The sequence below is a fragment of the Thunnus albacares genome, chromosome 20 (genome assembly GCF_914725855.1).
Source record: "Thunnus albacares chromosome 20, fThuAlb1.1, whole genome shotgun sequence".
In the NCBI taxonomy this organism is placed as follows: Eukaryota; Metazoa; Chordata; class Actinopteri; order Scombriformes; family Scombridae; genus Thunnus; species Thunnus albacares.
In genome coordinates this window covers 12,895,189-12,915,514 of record NC_058125.1, presented here as the reverse complement: position 1 = coordinate 12,915,514, position 20,326 = coordinate 12,895,189, and the positions used below count along the sequence as shown (strand labels likewise).

Below are 20,326 nucleotides of genomic sequence, written 5' to 3'. Positions count from 1 at the left end.
ATATTGTCAGCTGTTGTGTTTTTGTGTCCTCTGTCCATTTTCATATGATTGACTTTCCAGCTCATTACTTTTATTCTAGTCTTTGTTGCTCGTGTCTCGTGCAGCCTCCCTGCTTTGGCTGGGCTCTGTACAGTGTGGTGTAGGGTTGCAAAATGACTTCATATGGGCAGAAAAACCACATGCCTCCAGCTGCTAGCGCTCTCTATAGGCTCCATGCAGTCTGTGGACTCTGTCGAAGGTCTCATGACATAAAATGGGCATGTCCACGCAGTCACAACACTTTTGGTCTTATATATTGTTTACGTGATAAGATGCAATAAAGTGATGATTATAAACTCATGTACTTGTATTGTGGAGTACATTTTTATTGATCCTTAAGACATATATTCCTCTGCATCTACACATTGAGAGGCGCAGTGTTTAACAGCTAGGCTTGAGAAGTGAATTAAGCAATTTTTCTTTTTATTCATCGATTTGGTTTTGAGCCAGTGTCAAATTTCTGCCGTTTGAGTGCTGCACAGTGTCAGTTCATTGGTCTTTGGTTTGCAGAGCTGCATCAATTTGGAAAAACCCAAAAATCCATTAGATGAGGGTCCTGAATGGTATGTTGGCTTCCTTCATTTGCTTTTCATAATCTTCATCAAATTGCTTGGACTGCTCAGGTGTGAAATGGTTTGTCCAATCACCCACTTCACCTATTTATGAAAAAAAAAATACAGAAGAGAGTGCGATGAAAGTGTGAGACATATAAATCAATAACAATATATACTGTAATAAAAAAACAACTCAGAAGTAAGCTGTTAAATTATTTTCCCCCAAAACCTCTATTGTCTAAAGTCTATTATAAACCAGAAGCAAAGGCAGTAAATCCAAAACCCTCTAGGGGGCACCATTGTATTATACCATGTGAAGTATGGGAAAAGACAAAATAACATGATAAAAAACAAGATTTACAGTAGTAAATCTTTATTTTACAGGTCCTTTAATTTTATACTAATTTCCTGAGTAATTTGCAGGTATTTATCGGTTAATTTTTAGGACATTTTACAGCAAGGTGGTGCAAATTGGTACAAACTGTAAGAAAAAACTGAAAAAGTGTTAAGTTGATTAGGTTCACTCATACACAGTGACAGAACCGCTACTTTTAGGGAATTATAGAAAAAACTTAATATGCTATCATTTGACACACAAAACTACATACTGAAAGTATTTTCAGTGAGTTAAAGAATTGTTAAGAGTCTAATTTATTAAGAATTTTTGCAAATGTGTGAACCCAAATATAATGAGTGGGTCTAACTAAACCAACTTAACACTTTTTTCTGTTTTTTCATTTAATTTGAAGCAAATTGCACTTCCCCCTCTGTATAATGTCCTAAAAGTTAACCGTTCAATACCTGCAAATTAAGGAAGTTAGTGTAAAATTAAGGAACCTGTAAAATTAAGTGTTACCAAATCTTCTCTGTATGTTGATTGTCATGTTGAGATTTTGTTGATTTAACTGAATTATGTTACACAATTAATGGTACTTTGCTTTCTTTCTCCCAGTATGTTTATGGGATTGAAACAAGGTGTTCATGATATTATATTCACCCATGAATCTTCATTTTGAAACACAGGGCTTTTGAGATTTGTACATGCCCTCCCCTGCTCATTGTTAATTATTTGGATCAATATCTTGCTTCTTGACAAGACTGGGAGCACATTAATGCACCTTTTCTCATGAAGGAAGAGATGGTTTGATCAAAAACAGGTGATGGGATGAAGGAGTAGTTGGCCATCGGGTTCTCCTTCATGTTCTTAAAAGATGTCAGCTCCACGATACGAGTGATGACCTCATCAGGGAGCGATAAGTCCAGGTACTTCATGATGCGCTCCACTTCACGCCGAGGATTCTGGGGGAATAAAAATATTGTAGGGGTACACTCAGCAAGTTTTGATAACATTGTAACTGTGTTTAGTGTCCAAATGTTGAGCATCATTACCTCTTTCATGTCTTCATAGAAGAGGTAAAGGATGTTCCTCTTCTCTCTCTCCTTCCAGTAACCTTTCACATGGTCGTACCAGGAGCCCCACGACACTGTTTAAAGTTAATGTTATAACTGTGACTACTAACCACAAATAATCAATCATTAATCATACATATGTTGTATTTATTATACCTCGCTCTTTCCCATTGTGTCCTGTCTTTTTTGGACCAAAATCAACAACTTTTAACTATCTACAACTGCAGTCCTCATATATTATTGTAACAACCATCTCTCTGTCATTTAGTAATAACATTTATAATTGTAAATGTATAAAGATTTTATGCTGTTTTAAATTAAAAAGTGAGAAACACATGACCTTTTCTTAATGACTTTGTTATCATTTATAATTGAAGAATTGGTGGATTATTACAAAGTGAGAAACCCTGCCATTAGTATTTATTCATCATCAATATTTACTTATAGTACACACATGTTTATTATCACCTTGTAAGGTTTATAAGGCAAGTTTCTTATTTACGCATTCAGCTGAAATAGAGCAACATTAACATTAATTTGAAGTTGAGTTTCTGGCTACCCGACAAATATAAGTCCAATATTTACTTTCCTTTCAGTTCTGTTATGTTTTCACCTGAGGGAAATATCTGTCTCTTAAGTTGCTGAATGCTCCACTATGTTCACCAGCTAGCTACTAACTTTGTCTTTCTGCTGTTTGGTGCTGAGCAGGTAGTGTGCAGTTTGCTGAAAACAGCTGCCAAAAATGATACTGATGAGACAGCAGTAAGAGAAAAACGTTGCGGACCACAAAACCAAAACAATGAGCTCAAAGACACTAAAAAGCTGCAGAGTCGGGTCATAATCCTCTGTGTGTTTGTGACCCTTTTCACATACAAGTAGTTAATACTGATTACAGCTGCTGAATAAGTAATTAATAGATGAGTTAATGAGTTAATAATAAATAACTATAATAAATAAATTAGTGTCCAGATGAATTGGGCCATTTTCCAGGACGTGAGTGTTAGAACAATTTATTGGAGTGATCTTCCTCGTGAATTGGAAGGATACCAGCCGGCCAGATTTTCACAATCTGGTGAAAAGTTATTCTTTTTAATGGCTTAGAACTGATATATAAAGCTTTAACAAATTTACTGAAGCCATTCGTTACAACTTAGAAACAAAAAAGTAGTACCACAAAATTAGATATTAACAGTTTGGTCATCTTCAAAACCTGACCATTTCCAAAAGAAAAGAAAGACCATAAAAGCATTTAGACTGAGGTAGTGCTTATCTCATAAATGAGTAGAAACAAAACAAAAAAGAAATAAACAGGTTGAAATGTTTTTGTAGATCTGAACTGTTCTTCTGATTGGCATTCAAAGCACTCTGCAGCCTTGCAGGGTGCTGCTAATCTCGTCACAGCCATTGAGGCGTGTTAAGTTTCTCACGGGGGAAAAACTAAGAAAACGAACTCGTTCTTCCAAGTTGCCATGGATTCAAAACCACTTTTACATATTTAAATTTTTAGGTTTACAAAACAACCTACAGGAAAATTACCAGTCAAAACCAACAACTAACTTAAGTATTTGTTTGACGTTTTGGTCAAGCTTTGTGCAGACAGAAATAACCAATTTAACTGAATGTAAGATGACACTCAGGAATGTGTTTTAATCTACTTACATGTCCCTTGCATGAACTTGTGGATGTAGCCTTCCCAGGGCCCAGGCTCAGGCTGGGTCAGATTCATACAATCAAAGTGATAGTAGCTCACAAGGTTGTCTTTGGCGTTGCGTGCCACGTAGATAGCCTGTATACACAGTCAGGAAGACAGAAAACAGAGATTTAAAACAACAATACAGAGAACAGGTCATTTGATGAGGCAGTGGTTGTATGGCTTTGTATTGTTAACCTCTCACCCCATTATCCTATTACTGAATTCACTGCAGGGTTTTGCTCTCAGTCAAATATTAGATCAAGTCTTACCTTGCACTTGTTTTCCCAAAACCCAGGAGGCACCAGCTGAAAAGGAAGGTGTGTCTTGATAACTCTTGGGGGGTCCATTTTGCTCAGAAGATCAAGACCTGAGATATGAATTCAGGAAAAAGGGTGTGTGCATGTGAAACACTGTATTTATGTTATGAGTAAATATCCTGCAGCTGCTTTTATGACCTTAAAATTACTTTTGTTCCACCAAGATTAAAGGGTAATTCTGGTATTTTTCAACGTGTAACTTATTTTCCCACTATTTGGGGTTTAAGTGACTAATTGGGACAAAAATTTTTGGAATTAGTCCAGTATTGAGCAAGATCACTTCACCCGGCACCCGGCAACAGGTAATGATGCTCAACATTTGGACAATAACCACAGTTACATACAATATTATCAAAGCTTGCTGAGCATACCCCTGCAATGTAATTCTTGGGGATAACTGTGCCCGTCAAAGTATCTCCACTAAAAGTGCTTGTTTTTGCCACTGAAAGGTTCAGATATTATAAGTGTCTGACAACAAACACAGGAACTAGCTGCCTGTAGCAGTATTATGGCAGCCAATGTCTTAATAGTGGAATGTCAAGAAAGAGGTCAAAATATTGCCTGACTTTCCAATTTTCTAGTACCATTGTAGTTTTTTTAACTTACAAATGTCAAGAGCAAGCAAAGCAATAAATCTTTAAACAAAGTGTCTTGGTGAACAGTGTGTTTGCTGCAAAACTGTTGGCAATGACACAAGAATAATCTTTACTTTGTTGGTTATACAAAGATGAATTTAAATTTTGTTAGAGGTACGTGCAAAGAATTTTATTTTGCTATAGTGAAATTTAAATTCTAGAAATGAATGTTTAAACTTAAATTGACCAGTTTTTGATATGTCACACTCGGAGACACTCGTAATGCTGCAATCGAAGAGTATTTCAAGCCTGTTTTAGCTCAATGTTTTGATTTTATGGCCCTCACATTTTCATAAAAGGAATATTTAGACATCTTGGGAAATAAGCTTATTTGCTTTCTTGCCAGAGTTAGATAAGAGGATCACTACCACGCTTATATCTGTCCGTTAAAGATAAGGTGACAGGGCAAAGATCAGAAATGGTGGAATTTAACACGTTTTATCTAGTGTTAACCTATCTCACGGTGACAAGACTAAGAAGTCGGACACATAACCCCCCATAAAACCCCAATCTGTTGTTTGTTCACTTTGGTTCTTGTACAGATTAATTAAACAAGATATAACATGTTAATTAGTGAGCTTTAGAGGTGCTGGTGGGAGGATTTTGTTAACTTTGGACAGAGCCAAGCTAGCAGTTTAAGCTAACCACCTGCTGGCTATAGCTTCATATTTACTGTACAGATATGAGGGTGGTATCTTCTTCTTTAATCTATTTCTGGCAAAATAAGTCATTGTCAAATTGTATGCTATGGGGCTGCCCTCTAAACTTCGATGAGTCAACTCATAATTGAGGAGTCCATGAGTCAAATCACTTTACTTTTTTTTGTGAGCTAAATTGTTGTACACAGAGCTATGCTTGTCTTACAATCACCAAAAACTAACTGTAATAGAAATAGAGAAAGGTGATGAAAGGTGATGAGCAGAGAGAATTGTTACTGTTCACTGTTTCTATGGTCTTAGCTCTGGTGCCAAAACTACGTTTGAACCAGACGCTCTCACAACCTCCTCTACTGCCTTTTACTTTTTTGGCTGGACTGCAATAGCTGGGCCAGCCCTACAAACCCAAATGTCTGTTGTCACCGAGTCACTCACTGACTGACTGACTGAATGATGAAGTTACACCATTGGTTGCCCGAAGGCTGCCAAAGCTTTGGACAGCCAAGTATCCCAGAATGCATTTCGCAACAAATGACGACGATGGCGGAGATTGTGTAGGACTGTCAATATGTCACTTTATTAAGTTTTAATATTTTTTCAGGTGGGAAAGTAACCTATTAAATTCCCAATAGGTGGTCAGTTAATCCAAATAACGGCTATTTGGAAATTTCTCCAATGTTTTTTTGAGGAGCTGCTGGTGTGGTGCTGGCCGGTGGTCTCAGCTACTAGCAGCCCGACTCCTGAGATGACTAGCCAGTCATCCCGTCATCATCCCGGAGCAGAGTCAAACTGACCATCGAGAGCACCAGGAGAAATCCCGGTGGGCCGGTCACTATGTGGACCACTTGAGCAGCCCACTATACAAAAACAATAGCCTTTTATGTCTTTTCCACCCTTGATGTCACCAAATATTTAACCTCTTGTTTAGACAGGCTTTTTCACTTTATTTGGAATAAAGATAAGCCACATAAGGTAAAAAAGGAGGTCATGTCTCTAACAGAGGGAGGTCTTAATGTTTTGGAATTTTCCTCATTCAACCATATTATCAAAATCATCTGGATCAAACAATATCTAAAAGATCCAGATAGCATGTGGAGTATTATCCCAAACTTTCTATTTAAAAAAGTATGTGGTCTTAATTTTTATTAATGTGCCCTTATGCTGTCAGTAAACTTCTCATCAAACTCTTCAACTTTCATAGGTAAGCTCTTATGTGTTGATCCCTTCTATATCCCTTCTGTTCTCCTCACAAATGTTTTTTATGGAATAATGTCAATATCACGTCCAGAAACAAATCATTATTTTTTGAAAATTGGTTTAACAACTATATTTTGCTTATAAAACAGCTATTTAACTGTGAAGGGCTTCTATATTTATATGAAGATTTTATAGAGGAATATAGTTTTCCTGTCTCCCAAAGTGAGCATAGCGCTGTAATTAATGTACTGTCAACTGGCATTATATGCTTATCACATTGCTTATCACATATATTGCTAATACAGAAGACAAATACTCTTTTTGTAATTATATGGTGGAAACACTAGAACATGTGTTTATTCAGTGAGTACATGTGAAAATGTTTTGGGCTGATTTTCAGTTGGATCTTAAAATATATTTTGGTAAGGAATTTTTACTGAAAGAACATGGTTTGTTATTAATGTTCAACAATCCTAATTTCTCCAGCAATGAACAATATGTCATTACTTTGCTCACTATTTTAGCTGCCCAGCAGGCAAACATGAAAGACAAGCATCTAGAAATGATTGTGTGTTTGTGTATCAGGTAGCCAGAAACGTGGTTGGTCATTAACTACTAACAAGTCACTAATTTTTAAGTCTTTGTTTTCTTATTTCGATATATAAGCCACTATTTTAATAGTGGCCCAAAATGTAATGCTGCAGCTTTAAAATTTAATAGACAAAAATAAATAAATAATTCAAGGCAGCTGGACGCAACATGACACCCCTGCAGAATCCGGTTCCACTAATTCAGAAATGCAGGTTTTCACTACATTGAACAACTATATTGACTTGTTTTTTTTATGTCACCAGTAGACATTACAGTCTTTGCTTTTCTGAGTCTGTCACTCAGGCAGTTTGGGCACTTGGTTGCTGAGGCAAATGTTAATGGGTTAATAGCTCACTGATCCTGATTAAGGCCGAATAAACCAGCAGTTATGAAAACATTCCTCCAGGAATTGGATTTGTGAGTTCTGACATGGCACAGCCAGACTTGCATTTGCTTTGAGAGGCAGAGAGTAATTTCTCAAGTTTCGGCACAAACTAGAGGACACACACTGCACTTGAAGTGAATATTGTGGACAGATGGTGCTGAGGAAAATAAGAAGTGATGTAGAAGCAGTTCAACTCAAATAAATCATTACTGAAAATAGTAATCACAAAAAGCAGATACACACCTGAGGGGATGGGTGGTGGGGAGAAGATCTCTAGGAAAGGACTGCGGACGGGTGTGGGGGCTCGTTTGCAGACTTCTTCATCTCCGTTGTGAAAGAGCAAGTCAACTATCTCCTGGGTCCATGTTGTCCCTTATGTCCCAAAAACACACATTAACCCTGAGCTAAATTTATAGGATCATTTCTGTGTATTGAATCTCAAATCTCATCTTACACCCACAATATGTTGCCTAATAGCAGCAAAGAAAATGCTCCTACAACACTGAAAAACACCACATTGGCTAAATGACTTGTTGGATGCCCTCCACCTTGAACATTTCTAGGAAAATGTGGTTCCCCTCCATTGCTTTTCATTCACTGCATGGAGGGTTTTACTGACTTTATGGAAAACTGAAGTACACAACTGTAAAAAAAAAAGAAAAAAAAAAAGCTTTCATTCAAATATATAAAGAAATGTCCTGTCTAAAACTCACTTAGAGATTTACTGTCAGTGATCAAAGCTGCATCCACAAACCAGATGTCTTACCTGCTTTGGGGTAGGTGGCGATGAGGAGGTCTGAGGGGTCAGGACGGAAAGCCCAGATGGAGTCCCAGTTCTCGGCAATGTAGCTCATGAGAGGAACCCCTCTGATTGGGATGAGAGGGAAGCGAGTGATGGAGTCGCTGGCCTTCTCAATGGCTTCGCTGTAGGTCAACTCTCTTTCCTCTGACATGACTGACACTGACAAAGTTTCCTTGAGAAAATCAGGAAGCTGAAGCCGAAATTAGACTGTGAAATTGCTCGAGCAAGGCTAGTAAGGCGGTTCTCCCTGAAATCCTATCCTTCAGCAGCTCCTCTCTCAGCAGGCTTTTTCAAACAACCAGTGTTTGCTTTTGTTCACCATAAATTCAAACAAAGTCTCTTATTGCTCAGTTGTCAGGCTCACACTGAGTATACATCCTCATTCTTTCATTATCTCCTCCTCTATTTCCTTCTTATCTGCTTTCAAGGAAATCCTCTTGATTTCTTGTGGTTTTCAGGCTAAATCTTCTCCAACATCTAGAACCAAAAGCAAGAATTTCTCACCAGGCACTCCCAAAAAGCAATCCGCCCTGAACTCCCAGCTGAGGCCTAAGTGCTTCCTTCAGTCACTCTAAAACATGTTTCTTTTGCCCTCCTTTTATCTTTGTAAGCTGGCTGTCTGAGTGCTTGTACCAGGGTCTGATCTGTCTGCAATCACTGGAACTTGCAGGGGCAGAACCACACTAAAGTGCCATTATGTAACTTCCCCCAGTTACGTATGAATTCCACCTTTCCTCACAGGATCTAAACTGCTTCCCCTGAAATTTGAGAAAAGGACAGGGGGGTCTTTAAAGAGCTCCACACACCACAGACAAAGAGCACAGTGGAAATAGATTGAACATTACTTTATGATTGATAGCTTGAGTAAATCATCAACAAATTATGTTCACCAATTTCACTCATGCTGCTTTGTGTTTAGAATATTCTTGCTGTTTTGATAGTTTTACCAATGAAAACATCGGGCTGTGTCACAGGGAGAGACTTTGATTTTTGTCTCGCAAATTAAAATGTATCTGTTTTTTTGTGACAGACAACATTTGTAGACGCTCTCCAGCTGAAACACACATTTGGACCCAAACTTTTAAAGCCAATAAAATGTTGACGTAATTGAAGTAAAAAATCATTTAACAACGGTTATTCTCATTTCAGCTTTAGTTGTAAGTTTGCAGAGACAAAAAATATGTTATGTATTTGTACAGAAATGCAGCTGGACAGTTTGTTAAATATGAATTTAGGGCACTGTTTGCTCAGCTTAGTCTTTTCAGTTAATTCATTCCAGGATTTCTACCCTCCATCTCCTGCCAGAGGCAGATGTGGTCAGCCTAACAGTCCCCTGAAACATTTAATAATGGACAGAGGGCAATAAACCATTCGAAATGCTGTTTTTAAAGTGCAGAAACCAATTGGAATAAATGTAATGTTTAAAGCAATGTCAGGGATATATTTTTTTTATTTAATCCTTATTTAAACAGGTTCATCAAGAGAAATGTGTACAATAAACCTGTGTGAATGCACATATAAAGTTCAACATGGACAGAAGCACAAATTATTCACAGACACGTCAGACATTATTTTCACATAAAAAAAAGCAATTACAAGAAAATGCTTGAATTCTGGGCCAAATTAAATGAAAGCAGAACATTAAGATTCAACAACTACAAATTTATTCCTGTTAAGTAGTTTTTTATGTGTAGAAAGATACAATGTGAACACAGAAGCAAAAAAAAAAGAAAGAAAGGAGAGTACATTCTTTGCAGGGGAGAATCAAAATGATTATTATGTTTTTCCAGTTTATTCATATCTTCAGATTAAAATTGACATTATAGGCTCCACATTTTCCCCATGTGGATGTAGATTCCTTAAACTCTGGACTGGCAATCAGGCCAAACAGATTGTATCTGAACAGTAATAACTCAGGAAGAGATGGAACAATGACTAGCAGACAGGATGTTCTCTTCACTGAATTCATGTGTCGGCCTTTGTATGAACACAGACAGTGTGTTAGATGTTTCAGTACAAAAGGTAGATCTAAACAATGCCCCAAAATGTTCATGCTTACTATTGTTCTGTTAATGACCACAAGTACAACCCTTTTTGTAATGTTTCAAACCAGCTGTGTAGATCAGCAGGACTGGATTTTTGCATTTGCACCATTTTGCCATACAAAAACAAAAAAGTTAGCCTAGTACAAGCCAGTTTTATGGAAAGTTATTAAGCAGTAAAAGCAGACCTGGCACTGGCCCCACTCCTTTAACTGAACAACATGCAACTTTTTCTGAGACCTTTACAGCACCACTGCACAATTTTCTTTCCAAGCAGCACTCACAGACCTGAGAGGGAAAACACACAAAATAAACACCTTTTGGTCATGCTCTTTACTTTGAGATAAATGTTCATATCTTCAGGTAAAACCTTTCATTTTTTAGATATATAGACAAATACACTAATCAAATATCAGCAGTTCACGAAACTGATGTTGAAAGATTAATTTCAGGGCTGAGGAGAGTCAGGCCCTGTTTACACCTGGTATTAACATCCGTCTGGCCGTCGATCACAAGTGGACAGCTCTAAATACAGGTGTAAAAGCACCCAAGACGCATTGAGGACAGATTGAGATCCGATCACTCAGACCACATTCAGAGGTGGTCTGGGCCACATGTGGCCACATTCATTTAGCAGTGTAAACGCAATGCATCCTGGACCACATTGAAGGACCACCTACTCAACTTACATCCTCTATTTTCCGGCAGACTAGGCACAGGACCCTGAGTCCAAAGCTGTTCAACTTGTTTGATAACAGGATAAACATATCTTTTTTTTTTCATGTGAATTAAAAACGTAATCCACCTCTTGTTTTTTCCTGTTTTTCTCATTCCCCTAACCAGTTTCCCTCTTCAAATCGACAATTAGAATAGAAATTAATCCATTAATTTTTCGCTTGTCTGTCTAAAAAAAATATTTCAGACGCTAAATTTAGCTGGATAGTTTCCTCTGTCCTGTCAAGTTGATAACTACAGTTTTTAGTTTTGCTGCGCTGCTCAACATAATGAGCTCAGGATTTATCAGAAGGACGGCTGCTTTATTCCAAACAGTATGAACCTGGACTGTGTGTACCAGCTGACCTATTGGATGTGTAGAAGAACACAGAGCATTAAATACTATTGTATTTCCTGTGTTTGTTTGTTTCTTTTTTTATTATCACAGGACATCAGACCTAAATTTGACCCCCTAAACATGCTCAAAAACTCACCAAATTTGGCATGCACATCAGGTCTGGTGAAAAATTTGATAAAATATAAAAATTAACCCCTAAAAGTGCCAAAATGTGCTCTCTAGCACCATCTATGTAACTAAAATGGCCGCCACAGCCTGTAGGAATGTCGTTGAGAAATCAAACCAAAACTGATTTATTCATCTCATCACGACCTACAAATCATACACTGACACCCCTGACCTAAATCCAACAGGAAGTCTGCAATTAGCCTGTCAATATAAGACTTTGCCTCAATTTTGGCTCCCGAACAAACGCTATTTCCTCCGAGAGCGTTAATGGTATCGACTTCAAACTTTAATACATGACTTATGACACTGTGCTGAAAAAAGTTGTTAAAAACTTTGTAATAACTCGAACGGTTTGGATATTATAAGCCCTGAAAATTGCAGTGCCACATCACCCTTACAATGTAAAGCAATAGGGAGGCATGACCTTTGTCTCAAACAGAGGCTTACAATAAACTTAATGTACTATGGCCAAAAGACTTTGGCTCAGTGTCATTTTTAGCAATTTTGGTATTTATTTTCATAACAACTTTGTTTACTTGATATGTTCATTAGATCTGATGTCAAGAAAGACATGATTCATAAATTGGCAGGTTATTGTGATGATTACAGAATATTCAGTTCTGTTTTTAGAGACATTTCTAACATTTGAACTCCTTAATGATCATATGTTGATTGGCAAAAATAGTTTAAGTGTCGTTCCATTTAATTTGTAGGTACGTAATAGTTTCTTTGCCTCCATTGTTGATCGAATCAAAATCCTTTCCTGCTTTGACTGAGCCATCTTCTCTTTACAGAAGCTAGAGATGTAAAAGATGTGAGACAAACAATAGAAGAAAGAGGAGAGAACACATGACAACCTTTGAAAAAAAACCTGTGAAACTTCGAAAATCTACATAACAATAAAGTGCAATAAAGTGCTGATTACAAACTCGTGTACTTGTTTTGTGTGGCACATCTTTATTTATCATTATAGCATTAATTTGGAGGTTTTCCCTGTGTTTACACATCATGATGTGCACTGATTAGAGTCCTGAATGGTATATTGACTTGCTTCATTTGAAATAAAAGCTATTTATCAAATTTCTTACAACTGAAAACACTTTTAGATTTAATTGTATCATTAGTCATGATGTGTTAGCAGTATCAATATGTGCAGTATAATTCAGAACAGATTGGATTCGAACATTTGATAAAATGTTGCACCACTTTTTCTTCTTTTTCTTTTTGCATTTATCATTTATTCATCATGACCAATGGTGTTTCTGTGCTGCAGCCATCTAGGATGTACTCTTAAGTAATTTAAGAGACCTCTGGAAAGTCTTTAGAGATTTAAAAAAAATGGTTCTTCTTCCTAAAATTGAAAATTTGAGTGAAAGTGCAGGACTTTCACTGTAATCTTTCACTGAAGCCCAAAATTTTACTTCAGAGAAATTCAAAGCAGTTTGATTAAAAGGAGCCAGTTGTCTAAAACTGAAGAAAGTGGCAGCATTTTGGTTGAAATGTGGCTCACTTCATATCTGAATATCAGAAAAAAACCCCGGAGAATAAAAGATCACCAGTTAAAATTCCTTTGTTATCTGGCTCAGATTTGAAGGAACATTTTGTTCACCTCGAATTGGCAGTCACTGCACTCCGCAGCCTTGCAGGAAGCTGCTGATCTCGTCATGACCACTGATGCATGTTAAGTGTTTCATGAGGGAAACTAATAAGTCATCCATAGTGCCATGGCTTCGTGATTTTTATTATACAGAAGAGCCTCAGGTAGCTGGTAGAGTAGGTAAAGGTGCCATTTATAGCCAAGAAGAACCAGGTCCCAGGCTCAGACTGGGTCATACAGTTAAAGTGATAGTTTAGAAAGTAGATAGTATTTTGGTGTTGCTTTTACACATAATCAAGAGGGAGAGGTGAAGGCGGGATTTACACAAATAATACAAAGAACAGGCCATTTAGTCACACAGTTGTTGTTGGTATGTACTGTGAAACTTTTATCTCATTAACATGTATTTACTGTTTAGTTTGAAGGAGTAAGATTTACTGCTCTTAGTTGAATTTGTCAGATCCAGTCTTACCTTTGTTTTCCCAAAATCCAGGCAGGAGGCACCAGCTAAAAGGGAAGATGTGCCTCGATAACTCTTGGGAGATCCATTTTCCTCAGAAGATTAAGACCTGAGACATAATTTTTAGGAAATGGGTATATACACTACATACTTTATGAAAACTCACTGAAACACACTTCTGTTCATAAAGTTCAGAAACTGAAAATCTGAAAGTTTAGTTTACAGTATACACAGCAGAAACTCTCTATGACCTCTTTAGTGAGTAACCTCTTTAGTGTTTTTTAAACAGAAATTGCAATATTTGCACATTAAATTTTTCAACTCAGGTATTTTGAGCTTTAGGCATTAGGGATCTTACTATCTAGGCCAGTGTAGATACTGTAGGTGTAACAATTCTAGCAACTAAAAACCGTTTTAGCATTTAGAATTCACAAGCAGTATATACACATTTAATAAATAATTTATAGCACACTATAATGTAGTTGTTAGCAGATATCTCTTTATTAATGTATGCCAACAACTGTGTGCACCCATAACTGGATGCTGGGATTCAAATAGATAATGAATGAGAATAAAGTAAAACATATATTGTAATAATATATATAGAAGTTATAATTGTTGACAAATATTGTACATTAATAAACTCTTAAACATGTCCTTTTATTTACTTAAACTATATTATAGTGCATTGTAAACCAGTGATTCTTGAAGTGGGTCTGGGGACCTCAGGGGTCTTTGAGGAGGCTCCAGGGGGTCCCCAGCAAAAGGGAAATAATTTATTTTCACTACAATTTCATCCATAAGTAACCCAATGACAGAATGTTTGACTATTTTGGTCATGGGTTTCATACACTTTCTGTAATAATTTCTTTTCCGCCTCTGTTGCCTTCTTCTGTTTTTTTTTCAATTTACTTGTGTTTCTGCTCAAACTTTGGTATTAAATGTTTTTGTCAGACCTGCTGATTAGACGTTTTTTAAAAACGACAGTCTGCTCTTTTATAGGTTTTACGGTAGTCTTCTGCCGTAAACGGATGTTGCCGTGACAACTTCCTTGGTAACAAGAAGCTTGTACGTTTTATGGAGGATGTGTCGCATGTTTAGCAACTTGAAAACATTTCATTGAGTCACTTAAATATTTATTTATTGTTTTAGTGTACTTCCATGAATCTGAAGTTGTAAAGAGTAACGTTAGAGAAGTAAATCTCAGCTAACTATTTACCGCGCCATGTCTCTTTGAGGAGATGAATTCCCACCAGTGGTGCATTTTACTTCAGATATTTCTTGTCTTGTGTGGATGTTTGGCTCAAGCAGCCACAGACTCAACCGTCAGTGCCAGCCCAGCAACTGAGGGGCCTTTCAGCTCAGCAACCCCTGCTCCTGGGTTTACGGAGGCGGCCACAGGCGGCCTCGGTGTCGGTACCGCTGAAGCGGCAACCACCGAACTGACGACGTCTGACGCTCCCACTGTGGTCACTGAAGCTCCGTACGCAACCACCGTCCAACCTGTACTGCCTCAAGACGGTAACTTACATCTGCATGTTGTAACTGTTGAGCTGAAAACCTCAGTCCAGCTATATCTGTTTTCATTCTGCAGCAGTCCTCTGTTTATTAGGCCAAGCAAGCCTCTTACTCTTGTTTTGATGATCTGTTAAATGTCTCAAAAATGCTCCCAAGACCCATCAAACCTTCTTCCACTGATTACACCGTGCAACAAATTTTTATTTGTTTTTTGTTCCTGTGAGTGTTATTTCCTAATTGCTTATGACTAAAAAGTATTTAAAAAAATGGCTATTTTTCACTTTAAACTTTTCTTTTGTGACCACGACATTGATATTTTGGTATGTAGGCCTGTTTCCAATGAGAAAACGGGCGAATTTGCACATTTTCATTCACATAAAGGCAGAAAAAACAACATATGAATCATTGGATATGATGATAGGGGAATATATTTGGGGCTGATTTGTAAAAGTGAGTTACAGTATAATCCTAAATCTCAAAAAGCTACTCACTTCTAAATCTTTTGTGGTCACTTTGTCCAACTTTAGTATAAATATATATTTATTTTGTTTTGTATGTTGTTGTTTTTTTTATAGTATTTGGTTTCATCTTTGATGTGATTTCCTGGTTTTAATATCACTACATAATTTGGACAGTTAGGTGAAGAGAACAAGCCATTTAAAGTTGACACCTTAGGTTATAGGAAACTTGTGATGAACGTTTTCTGAGATTATACAATTAAATACAAAAAAAATAAACATAAAAATAATAAATAATGAAAATATTTGAGTTTCCAGGACTCTTTCACTCACAGTGTAGTTGCTGTCCTCTTATGTGCTTTTGTTAAAAGAGCGAATGTTGTAATAAAATTTAAACCCGACTAACACAAGTCTTTTCTGTTGTTTTCCAGCTTGTCTCTGTGATTTAACCCCCGATTTCTGTGACATTGGCTGCTGTTGTGACACAGTTGATTGTGGTATTGCTAACCTGAGTACTGTCTTCACTGGATGTCCACAGAAAGTCATGTAAGTCTTCTGCACATGCTCATAAGTTTCTTACACATGAAGTGCATATTTTTAGCATTTAAAAAAACTCTTATGTTACAGATCAGGAGTTTGCATCGAGAAATGGCTGATATTCAGAGCCAACGTGGATTCATCTTTTGTCACTGAGACTGACTCTTTGTTTTGTGTTCAGCCTGAAGGTAAAGAGATTAATGAATTTCACAACAGCATATGAATGAGCAACACTTGACTATCTCCCCCTCCACCTCCCCCAACAGATAATGCACCTCAGTCTCTCCCAGCTCTGCTTCAGTATCCGGTTTTAGGGGACTCGTACCACTTCTCACCACCAAAACCTACAAGCAGCAGCTACACCAGAGATTTTTACAGGGTAACACAAACAGATATTTGATGTTTAAAGGTTTCCGCTCACAATATTGTATCTGAGCTATTGTGTCATATTATTGAGTTCTCATTTATATTCAGAGTTCTGCCAAAAAATGTGCTAATGTAGTTAAATCTTTTATACGAAACATTCAAAACAATACCAGAAACACAACTGACATGAATTAGCTCTCAAGGCAACAAACACCTGTTTCAACCTAAAAATGAATGGTGTTTATTTCTCACTGCATCATATTGTCTATTTGTTTACTATGAATTACAGATTCTGCCCCTGATAAGATGGACATGATACAGTTTGTTCAATTACATTTTGATATATAAGAAACTAACATGTATAAGATTATACTTTTGATTATAATAATGATGGTTATGATTATCTATACTGGTGGTCATAGTGCTGGTGGTGGTATGGTATTGTTGTTAAGTTGTTATTTTTATAACTTCTACAACTATAATATTGATACTATTTATAAAATAAAATAAATATTATTTCAGAGGCTTTCAATCTTTCTAGTAAAATTCTGTTCAAAACTGAATATTTTTATGCTTTTGATTAATTGGATATCAGCAAACATAATCAATTATTAGCAACTTCTACCCAAAGATATTGGTACTGGATTTCAAAAACTCATATTGGGTGTTACAGCACTAAATAGAAAAATATGAAAGAAAAAACAACTAAATACAAAAATTCTGATCAGCTCATTGTTGATATTGTGAGGCTCAACTCAACACTGTGTTAATTTTCAGTGATTTAGTAGAAATTTTAGGTTTTTCCAGTGTTACACAGCACTAAAACAAAATCTATAAGTGTATCTTTAAACAATGAAATGCGACTCTGGTTTTTGCAGGCTGATGATGTCATCCAGACATTTTTCTCCAACTCGTCTGTGCGGGGTCTCCTTCGTCAGCCGTCTCCAGGGGCTGCAGCTGCACTCTGTATCAACCGCAACCCTGCAAGTAAGCTCACACCACATAAAGCTCACAGTACGTTCACCTGTTGAATATCACAGTGTAGCAGAGTTTCCCCAAACCTTTTCAAATCTAGACCTGCCATCAACATAAACACAAAGCCACATTTGGTAAAAGCTTTGTCAGGGACTTCCTCACACCAGAATGAGCGTTCCTCCTCACATCACTCTCTCAGTGTACTAGCAACAGAAAAATGACTTTTTTTGCCAAAAGACCCCCTCAAAGATTTCCAACAGTCCCTGAAGTAGACTCGCTGCAGTTTTCAACTCCTCAACTGATGAACAGACTCTAACTGAATGTTCAGGAGTTTTCTTTTTGTATTTTTGTGCTGTGTTTTGTGTGTGTTTTTGTGTATATTATATTGTGCCTTCATATTACAACCATTTTAACCACTGTAACACTTTTTTCCCCCGACATACCTTCTGTTTTCTTCTGCTTGCAGAGTTCTTGAGGTCTGTGTCTCTGTCTTGTACCCGCATGTTGACTCCTCAGTCGTGCACCACAGACCCAAACCTCAACGCCCGCTCCTACTTCTCTGACCTGAGTCTGATCAAGGTCAGCATGTCCGCCTGCACTAATCACTTCCTGTCAGGCGTGCTCTCATGTGGAAAACTACTAGTGAGAATCTCACAGCAGATATGCTAACATCAATATTGTCATTGCAGATTCCGATAGCTGAGACGGCACAAGTGTCAGACTTTCTGGTAAGTCAGTGATTGTAAACACTGGCATGTAGGGTTTTCCTGCAGATTAACAGGCAAAAATACTTATACTCTAACAACAGTATTACTCCAACATATCCCTTGTTTTTTTTTTTTTAAATAGATAGTTCCTTACCTCAGTCTTGAGTGGGTGTCATTTTCATTTTTATCAACACCTAACAAATACGGCCTTTTGTTGCTTTTTGCTGAGTTCCTGAATGTAGATTTAAAAGAAGGTTTCAGTGGTTGGAAGTGCCAACACTTGTGGTTAAACAGTTACTAGTGTGTGTTTAGGTAGAGTGAAGTATGTGCATTTAAAAGGTTAATATGTTAGACTAACAGGTGATGTCATTTAACTTTGTTTCTTTTGTCTTCTGAAGTAAGATGTTGTACTTCTTGTTTCAGATCCCGGTCACTAAGCTGTCTGACTGGCCTGCACCAAGTAAACAAAACAACTCCTGTATTAATGTGGTGAAAAAGGTGACTTAGATATGATTTGTAATAGTTGTACCTTAAATCACATGTAGTTGAGTTTATAATGAAACATTAAACTCAGTTCTCCTCTTCCTGATTCTCTCATAGGTTGAGTTTGTCATAGGTTACACAGGCAGAGGGGAACTCTCATATGCAACAGTCAATGTCGTCTTAGCTGACGTGGATCCCAATCAGTCGCTGCTGCAAACGCATTCTATACAATTCCAGGTAGCCTCATAAAGCCGCAGATTTCATCACTTAATGATCTATGGATTCAAACGCTGAGCTTCTCTCTTCTAGCTGGCAACACCCAGCCCTACTCCAGGAGGACCGAGCCCTGCAGTCGGACTTAGAGCGGGATCTCCTGTCATGGGTCGCTTTGCTGAAGCGGTGAAGCCAGTATCCTCACTAACCACATCATGAATTTCTCTTAAGATTTTTTAAGTTATATTCTCAGTTTTCAAGCTAGCTATGAGTCAATCAGACATCAAAGTTCCTTTACAGTGAGTCAGCTGACCACACTTGGGGTCTCACAGGGCGGCGAGTGTTCCTCTGACCCCAGCACACGAGCAGCCATCCTCTTCACACGCAACACCGTCAGTGGCTGCACATTCAGGTGAGCCTTCACTATTTTAGAGAAAGCAATAGTGTCACTACATGAAGAGTGGTGGTGGAGTTGCTGAAAAATAGTCAGTATTTAAAATTGTGTCCATGTGTCTGTCTAGTTCTCCCTCTAGTGACTGTTCAGAGCTGCAGTCCCAGATTTACCGGGTCTTGCAGGAACTCACCACTCCTGATGCCATTGCCATGAACTCGGGCTCCCAACCGGACTGGACGAGAGTCATCACCCAGGAGTGTCCTGTCAGCTTTCAGGTACAGCTGAATCAGGAATCTAAAATATTTAAGCAAAAGAGGAACTGTGAAGACTTAAGGATCATTAAACTTGAATAAACTTTTACATCTTTGTTCTTGCTCTGCAGCAAAACCCAGGCTATTTTGGATATCTCGGTTGGAATTGTATTGAAAGATCATGTTTTGTTTTCTCCTGTCTCTTAGGAAACATGCGAATCAGGCTGCATCCTCCCCCACTCTCTCTCTATTCGAGTGCTTTGGGCTCGCCAGGGCCCACTTGACCTTCCCCAGAGCTACATCCTGGGAGCCAAATATCTTTTCCAGTGTGGTCGTTTTAAGGTAGGCACCATGTGTTTTCAGGACAACATCAGAAATCACTTCTTTTCTGTGCGATACACATTGTTTCACCTCTATGAAAACACCTAAACACTCTTCTCCTATTCCCTTTCCAGTGTCCTATAGCGTCCCCTCTCGCTCTGACCACCGAGGTGACGTTCGTCGACACTACAGTTTACCCAGAACCCCCCAGAGGCTTGCCTCAGCCTCACTGGAAGTTTCCATTTGATTTCTTCACTAGAGGCACTGCTGAGCTGGACCGGCACACTGTTAACAACGGCAGTGACACTGAGAAGGTCACATGGAGTTTAATGCTGTTCACAGTAATGTTGCTAAGAGGATTAGAATTCTTCAGTAGGTAGATGGATTATAGGTAACAGCGGAGCAGTTAGGCAACTTTTGAAGTTTCAAAAGGCTTTTTAATCTGAAGAAAAGTTGTATGTGAATGATTGTTTGCTGTGTAATTC

The 20,326-nt window shown here is 37.8% G+C and overlaps 2 protein-coding genes across 3 annotated transcripts; one reads left to right on the top strand and one right to left on the bottom strand.

Annotated features, from left to right (window-relative positions):
* sult1st6 (sulfotransferase family 1, cytosolic sulfotransferase 6) lies at positions 1 to 8,965 on the bottom strand. 2 transcript variants are annotated; one of them, XM_044336905.1, is made up of 7 exons: positions 8,244 to 8,962; positions 7,721 to 7,849; positions 3,966 to 4,063; positions 3,663 to 3,789; positions 1,983 to 2,077; positions 1,712 to 1,892; positions 1 to 695 (listed from the first exon to the last, which is right to left on the bottom strand). In XM_044336905.1, exons 1-7 carry the CDS (start codon positions 8,428 to 8,430, stop codon positions 583 to 585), a joined length of 930 nt encoding a protein of 309 aa, XP_044192840.1. In that variant the 5' UTR covers positions 8,431 to 8,962; the 3' UTR covers positions 1 to 582. The 2 variants fall into 2 exon arrangements, with proteins under 2 accessions (XP_044192840.1, XP_044192839.1); XM_044336904.1 differs by having other exon boundaries at positions 1,712 to 2,077; positions 8,244 to 8,965.
* A 5,682-nt stretch (positions 8,966 to 14,647) lies between these two features.
* Positions 14,648 to 20,223, top strand: LOC122971461 (tectonic-3-like). Its single transcript, XM_044338110.1, has 14 exons — positions 14,648 to 15,139; positions 16,026 to 16,140; positions 16,222 to 16,319; positions 16,398 to 16,510; positions 17,376 to 17,484; positions 17,939 to 18,051; positions 18,162 to 18,200; positions 18,603 to 18,677; positions 18,780 to 18,899; positions 18,972 to 19,070; positions 19,184 to 19,287; positions 19,397 to 19,544; positions 19,728 to 19,862; positions 19,976 to 20,223. The coding sequence occupies exons 1-14, from the start codon at positions 14,860 to 14,862 to the stop codon at positions 20,219 to 20,221; spliced, it is 1,794 nt and encodes a 597-aa protein (XP_044194045.1). The 5' UTR covers positions 14,648 to 14,859; the 3' UTR covers positions 20,222 to 20,223.
* The last annotated feature ends 103 nt before the right edge of the window (positions 20,224 to 20,326 follow it).

Bases quoted from the DNA above. Each gene is read 5' to 3' on its own strand.
- LOC122971461 (XM_044338110.1), top strand. From the start codon at position 14,860: ATGAATTCCCACCAGTGGTGCATTTTACTTCAGATATTTCTTGTCTTG. The intron at 17,485-17,938 runs GTAAGCTCACAC...TTCTGCTTGCAG, and splicing joins TATCAACCGCAACCCTGCAA to AGTTCTTGAGGTCTGTGTCT. The intron at 18,900-18,971 runs GTAGCCTCATAA...TCTCTCTTCTAG, and splicing joins CGCATTCTATACAATTCCAG to CTGGCAACACCCAGCCCTAC.
- sult1st6 (XM_044336904.1), bottom strand. From the start codon at position 8,430: ATGTCAGAGGAAAGAGAGTTGACCTACAGCGAAGCCATTGAGAAGGCC. The intron at 7,850-8,243 runs GTAAGACATCTG...TTGGGACATAAG, and splicing joins CGCCACCTACCCCAAAGCAG to GGACAACATGGACCCAGGAG. The intron at 3,790-3,965 runs GTAAGACTTGAT...CTGTGTATACAG, and splicing joins TTTGGGAAAACAAGTGCAAG to GCTATCTACGTGGCACGCAA.